General features: G+C 37.8%; 1 protein-coding gene across 1 annotated transcript; it reads right to left on the reverse strand.

Moving 5' to 3' along the window:
- Nucleotides 1-758: 758 nt before the first annotated feature.
- Nucleotides 759-5,736, reverse strand: LOC143845450 (IQ domain-containing protein IQM1-like). Its single transcript, XM_077353797.1, has 10 exons — nucleotides 5,475-5,736; nucleotides 3,742-4,158; nucleotides 3,518-3,632; nucleotides 3,350-3,415; nucleotides 2,968-3,056; nucleotides 2,780-2,867; nucleotides 2,514-2,651; nucleotides 2,106-2,198; nucleotides 1,846-1,947; nucleotides 759-1,479 (listed from the first exon to the last, which is right to left on the reverse strand). The coding sequence occupies exons 2-10, from the start codon at nucleotides 4,119-4,121 to the stop codon at nucleotides 1,042-1,044; spliced, it is 1,509 nt and encodes a 502-aa protein (XP_077209912.1). The 5' UTR covers nucleotides 4,122-4,158; nucleotides 5,475-5,736; the 3' UTR covers nucleotides 759-1,041.
- Between the last annotated feature and the right edge of the window lie 264 nt (nucleotides 5,737-6,000).

Consider the following 6,000-nt stretch of genomic DNA (forward strand, 5'->3'; position numbering starts at 1 on the left):
TGTGGTACTGGTTTAGAACGGGGTGAATTTATCACAGCCCTTAAAAATTACATAGAAGATTGTGATTGTTAGCGTTGTTTGTAACAGGCACTCACATAGCCTCTTGTGCCGCATCTATCTATTATCGGATTGGTTGTTATAAGGAGGGGGCAAGCATGCAATCATTACCCAGGAGACATCCTAGGCAGTCTTTAGGTCGTTCATTGCTATATTTGCAACCAAACAGGAATTTTGACATGCAATCATTACCCAGGAGACATCCTAGGCAGTCTTTAGGTAGTTCATTGCTATATTTGCAACCAAACAGGAATTTTGTTGACACGGGATCCAAATGGCAAGGAAAATCCCTTGGCATCCCTGGCTTTTGTGCAACCAAACACACCCTAGGGCTGTTTTACTTATGTTCGCGTAGTGTATTGATCAAGTGGCCTCCAGGTAAAATAGTAGTGAACTGTCCCTTAGAAGGCTAGTAGAATACAGGAAAAGTGGAATAATCCTAATCCCTGTAATTTGATCAAGGGATTCGAATAACCAGCAAAGGTCCTAATATAGTTTTGTCAACCTTTGATAAACTAGCAACCAAATTGATCACCCTTTTTCTACATTCAATAAGTTTGCTCTTTTTGTTTTTGATTTTCAGATTTTTCTCCCATCTCTAAATCCATGCGCATTACATTTGATCATGACTAGGTCTTCAGAAGAAATATATAAATTAAAGTGAACAATAAAGAATCACATCCTCCTTTATGTTTGCAACAAAGAATGAATTACATAAATTACATGAGTTTTCATGAACATTAGCTCCTCCAATGGATTACACAGCATGGATAGTCATTTATCCACTCCATTAGGGGAAAATAATGATTAAAATCAAAATTAAGAAATCAATATTGAAAGGTTAAAATATAAACACCAAAAAAAATAAAAAAATAAACTACAATTGAAGAACGCCATAGGCGTAGGTGTTAGAAGAAAAATGATCTGACCAGGGCATCGGATCATGATAAGCCACTCCGCCAACGTGTAATTGGCAAAAAATGTCTATTTGGCACAGGGAACGGAAAGCCTGGGACTAGGGAGGCCCATGTATGAAAGCCTAGGGGAGAGCCTGACCTTCGGACTTGGGCGTGGCGAAGGGATCGGACCAAAGTTCCCAAAGGGTGCAGCTGTGACCCTCGGCGAAAGATTTACTTGCTCTAGAGCTCTGAATTGTAGCTCTGTAGGGTAGTCCCTGACACACCCAATACGTGGCCCAGCTCCAGTAGTCCACTTGCACGATAAAGGTTTGCCCGAGTGGAATGCTGGCACCTCCACATGATCCATGTCATCCTCCACCTTAGTCGTTTCTTTGGAAGGCTCATCAACCCTTGCCACATTCAAGTCTACGGCCTCAGTTATAGTGGTGGACTCCATTACCACCTCCTTGGGAGGATCCTCTATAATTCTGAATGAAGGAGAGTCGTCGTCCATTGCAACCCTCTGAGGAGAGACAAAAGATGAACATCAGCTGGTTTGTTGTGAGTAATTTCAGAGACATAATGTACATTTCATCATACGGAAAAGTTATCAGAGCTACTGTATTTTGATGAGGGCACTCCTCACTTTATTAAAAGTATGGTATGGCCCGCACCATAGGATGATCCAAACCGTACATTAGATGGGCCACAGCCTAAATAGGTTGTGCCCCAAAAATCATTTCCATAGGTTGATCCTAACCCGATCTGAATGTTAGAGGGTGTTGATCTAACCCTCTAACATTCAGATCGGAGGGTTAGGATTAACCTATGGAAATTCATTACTCTTTTTATAATTCAAAATTGAAAGGATGACAGCATGATTGATTACCTTTACATTGGTGAGGTCTACATTATGCTCCTCAAGGAAGGTAACAAACTCCTTAAAATTCTCTTCTGTTGGTAGATAGTGGCCACTGTATGGCCATATAGCCTAAATAAGAGGAATGAATGGAAAATCAGATGCATAGGAGAACAGATAAAAACAGCTTCATTCTGTTATTGGATATAAGTTGGAACAGAAACATGACTTTCATGTCACTACCCTTGAGAGTTAAGACCCAAGTGATATGATATATATAACTTATATACCTTGAGAACCCCACTTTTTGCAACCAATCTTCCCGCTGCACTCGTAGCTCCTCCGGAAAGAAAACTTGAGTGTTGAAATGCACCTTTTTTCTTCTGTAAATACAATAAAAACAAAATCAAGTAAGAAGGCATGCTTTATTTACATTTACATGGATTGATAAGATATAAAATTCTTAATATGTTGCTGAATTTACAATCAAATACACAAGTTTAAACAACATACAAAATTCACATCCACACTTATGCTCAAAAGTCAAAAGGAAGCAGATACATGTGCCAGATCTTACTAGCTTAGAGCAATCATCCAATAATAGAAAACATGGTAATTTACTTTATTAATCTAAGAATTTGCAATACAGAGTAATTGAAACTTGACACTGAAATATAAAACCAGGGTGAGATATGCACCTGCCCAACATATAGTGCCCTGGATGTGCTGAGAACAAATATCCACTTGGACTCTTCATCTGTATCGACTAGCTTCCCACTTAGCCTGTAGACAAGCTTGCCACTGTCTACAAAGACTTCATATGCCTGTCTCTCTTTCTACAAAGAGAAGTGGTGAAGGAAACATGAGTTCTATATGCCCAGTAAATACGTCAAATGATTGCACACGGGCACTTACAAACATCTAACAAGGAAGAAAGAGCAAATTTCCCGTTGTTAGGACTTACAGGTCCAAGATATTTAATGCATTGTTGCTGAAGTTTGTTCCTTGGACACCGTTCAAGATTTATTTCTTTCCCATCTCCTACATCCAACCTTCATTTTCACAAGAAAGGAAGAAGAGAAAAATACAGTGAGCATCACTAAATGAAAATTTGTCTTAGGAGGAAACTAAATGCTTTATAAGATTATTTACCAGTAGAAGAAAGGTTGGCTGCTCTCACTGTCGAACCAGACATCATAATAGAAATGCAAATTGTGTCCATAACGGTGGCGTGGATCGATCTGTACAAGAGGATGGAGAAGATGTAAATACCACTATATAACCCACTATATGGTTTGTTTTAATACTTAGATAGCTTAGCTTGGAATATGTCATGCTCGACCCGAAATAGATTTGTATCAATATCAATTAGGAGGTTCAAAATATGTAACATCATTAAGAAAGAGGCATCCCCATTTATGCTTTATATGCAGGAGTCTAAAGTAAAGAACAGATGATGGTGATGGCAATGACAAGGACAGTGTTGGTATTAAAAATTTTACATATTCATTAGGAGAAAAGAAAGGAAGCTTACAGCTTCGAGCCAGTGTTGAAGAGAGAGTTTTTGGGCCTTCTCATCCTTGGACAAACCCTTTCCAACCTGTAAGAAAAAGACGAGATCAAGTTATTCCAGTGCAATAAATTAAAGTGTAATTGCAATTATCGGACTGAAAACACATTGCAATTATTTTGGTTTTAGTACCTTAGCAGCCCTTGTCCTTGCCCGTGCCCAACGTGAAACAGCAGTCTCTGGTTTGTTAATTTCGAAAAACGATATAGAGCTTTGCTTGAGAGCTGCAAAATCTAACGCCTTCCACCTATATTAAAAGAGAATGCCTCTATTACACCACCATACCAATATATTTAAAGAGACTAACTAACTAATATTGGATTGCACTTTGAGAGAACAGAGATTGAGAAACAAACCAAAGCTCCTCCACCACGACCGCACAATCTGCTAGGTTTCTTCGTGTTCGGTAACTCTTGTAGACCTTTTGCAGCTTAACGGCAGCCGCATCAAGCTCACATATAGGCCTCGGTGAAACTAATTCAGGGATCCATTTCGGAGAATTCACTTTAAGGATTACATCGTTATCAGCGCTCTTAAAAGTATTAGAGTCTGATTTATCACTGATTTCAAGAATAATTTTCCCTGCTTCCCAGTTCTTGAAGCTTAGTGACTCTTTTAAGATCATTTTCTTAGACCCATCAGACATCAATGTGGTATCAGAGCACCTTTTATTGAAGCTAATTGATCTAAGAGTTGTCTCCACATCCTTTCCATTAAAATTGACGGATACACCCATTGAAGCAAACTCAAACTTTAATTTATAAGAGATTACCCTGCCAGATGATAAGAAAATAATGAAGTTATGCTATTTGAGTTATTAGTTACCAATGTTCAAAAGATATTTACAGTTTTTTCTACAAAAGATATAACATTACTTTGGGTCTTCAACGAGCCATATTTTTCCTACAAAAGATATAACAATACTTTGGGTCTTCAACAAGCCATTTAATATTTTTTACCTCTTTGTCTTGATGTCCTAAGATTGGTAGACTAAAGAGCAATTTATCATATGTTGGTCGCTATTGTTTTAATAGTCAGATTAGTGTCTGATGAGGGAAGGTTTCTCATGTGACTAGATCATTGGTTCCTTTTTTGATGAATCCTAACGAACTATTCTTTCTCCATTATGAATTGGAGAAGAATGCCTCGAAGAAAAGGTATACTGATGAAAGAGAATTTATTCCCAAGTTAAAAGAGTGATCGGCTTGCAAAAATTAAGTCCCAAAGTACACCTATCCATATCAGAGAGGGTGAAGAAAAATGATGAAATTAAGGCCATGTTTGGAAACCATGAAAAATTATTTCATGGAATACACATGGACCCATTTGTATGAGAGAGGTGGAGGAGGGAGAGGAAAAGAATTGAGTGGGCTGGATTGGAGAGAACATTAAAAAATCCCTAAAAACTACTGAAAAAATACCTATTTGAATTTTGTTTTTTGTTTTCCTGGTTTTTAAGAGCTTTAAGAAGCTTTGTATGCTCTCATTCACACTCTCTCCCTCTCCTGCGATCTCTCACAAGTCAAAACTAACCCCACAAATACTCCATGAAACATTTTTTTCATGTTTTCCAAACATGATCTAAAAGTCAAAGAAGCAGAAATACTGGTTTTCACTAGCAGCAAGAACAAGGAATAATGTCTTAATATGAAACTTAGAAACATAATTTGCACTTTTGAAGAAAGCCAAGATCCCAATATAACTGAATTGGAAAAGCTCAATGACATTTTCAATAGGCCAGAACTCACAATAGGATTTCTGAATAAGTGACAGATTTTACCTCTACATCCCCTATATAATCAGAGAATCAACCTAAAATCCAACTAGTAAAAGAGCCCATTTCAATCCATATTCTAAAAAAAATCAACAAAAAGCCCATAACCAAATCAAACCAAGAAACAGAACAAACCAAGGAGAACCAGCAGTTTTAACAAGAGGAAAAATGCAAGCACGGATAGAAAATTAGGGCTAGTTTAGGTGGGTAAAATCTAACTAGATTGTGGGTGCAAATTGTGTGTAAACTAGCAAAGATTGAAAGCCAAAAACAGGCAAGGATCAAAAACCCAAGTCATAGATAGAGGTATCTTACCAGCAAATCCAAACTACTCTCACCCTGTGCCAAAAAAGTTCCAACTGAATCACCTCTTACTCTATTTTTTCCAACCATAACCTTGCTTTATATAACAAAAGACTAAGTCAGGTTGGTAAAAGTAGCCCCAAAAAGAAGAAGAAATTAAAAAGTCCATTGCACCTTCAAACACGACATGGGACAAAAGAAAGAGGAAAACAAATGCAAGGCTGACATGAAGGCATACATAATGGGAATACAAGGAAAGAAAAGCTTGAAAATAGAAGAAGTGGAAATCTGAGAGGGTTGAATATAGAAACACGAGGTGTTTGAAGGGTTCAGCTCGTAGATTTTGAATGGAGAAGTCACGTCGTTCAAAAAAAAGAGGGTTAGAACGTTGAAGGATTGTGTTTTCTTGGTTCTTTCCTCCTATGAGCAGTCTCTCTCACAAGTCACATTATCTCAAGGTCAACATGTCCTAGACCAAGAGGGACTCACAAGATTACAATCCTGCCTTTTGGTTTCTCTTGAGAGTCACCTAAAATTA

This window comes from Tasmannia lanceolata, unplaced genomic scaffold, assembly GCF_043159265.1.
Source record: "Tasmannia lanceolata isolate RefF3 unplaced genomic scaffold, GAP_Taslan_0.1 ptg000015l, whole genome shotgun sequence".
NCBI classification, from domain to species: Eukaryota; Viridiplantae; Streptophyta; class Magnoliopsida; order Canellales; family Winteraceae; genus Tasmannia; species Tasmannia lanceolata.

Bases quoted from the DNA above. Each gene is read 5' to 3' on its own strand.
- LOC143845450 (XM_077353797.1), bottom strand. From the start codon at position 4,121: ATGGGTGTATCCGTCAATTTTAATGGAAAGGATGTGGAGACAACTCTT. The intron at 3,057-3,349 runs GTAAGCTTCCTT...CCTCTTGTACAG, and splicing joins TTCAACACTGGCTCGAAGCT to ATCGATCCACGCCACCGTTA. The intron at 2,199-2,513 runs GTGCATATCTCA...TTGTATTTACAG, and splicing joins GGGCACTATATGTTGGGCAG to AAGAAAAAAGGTGCATTTCA.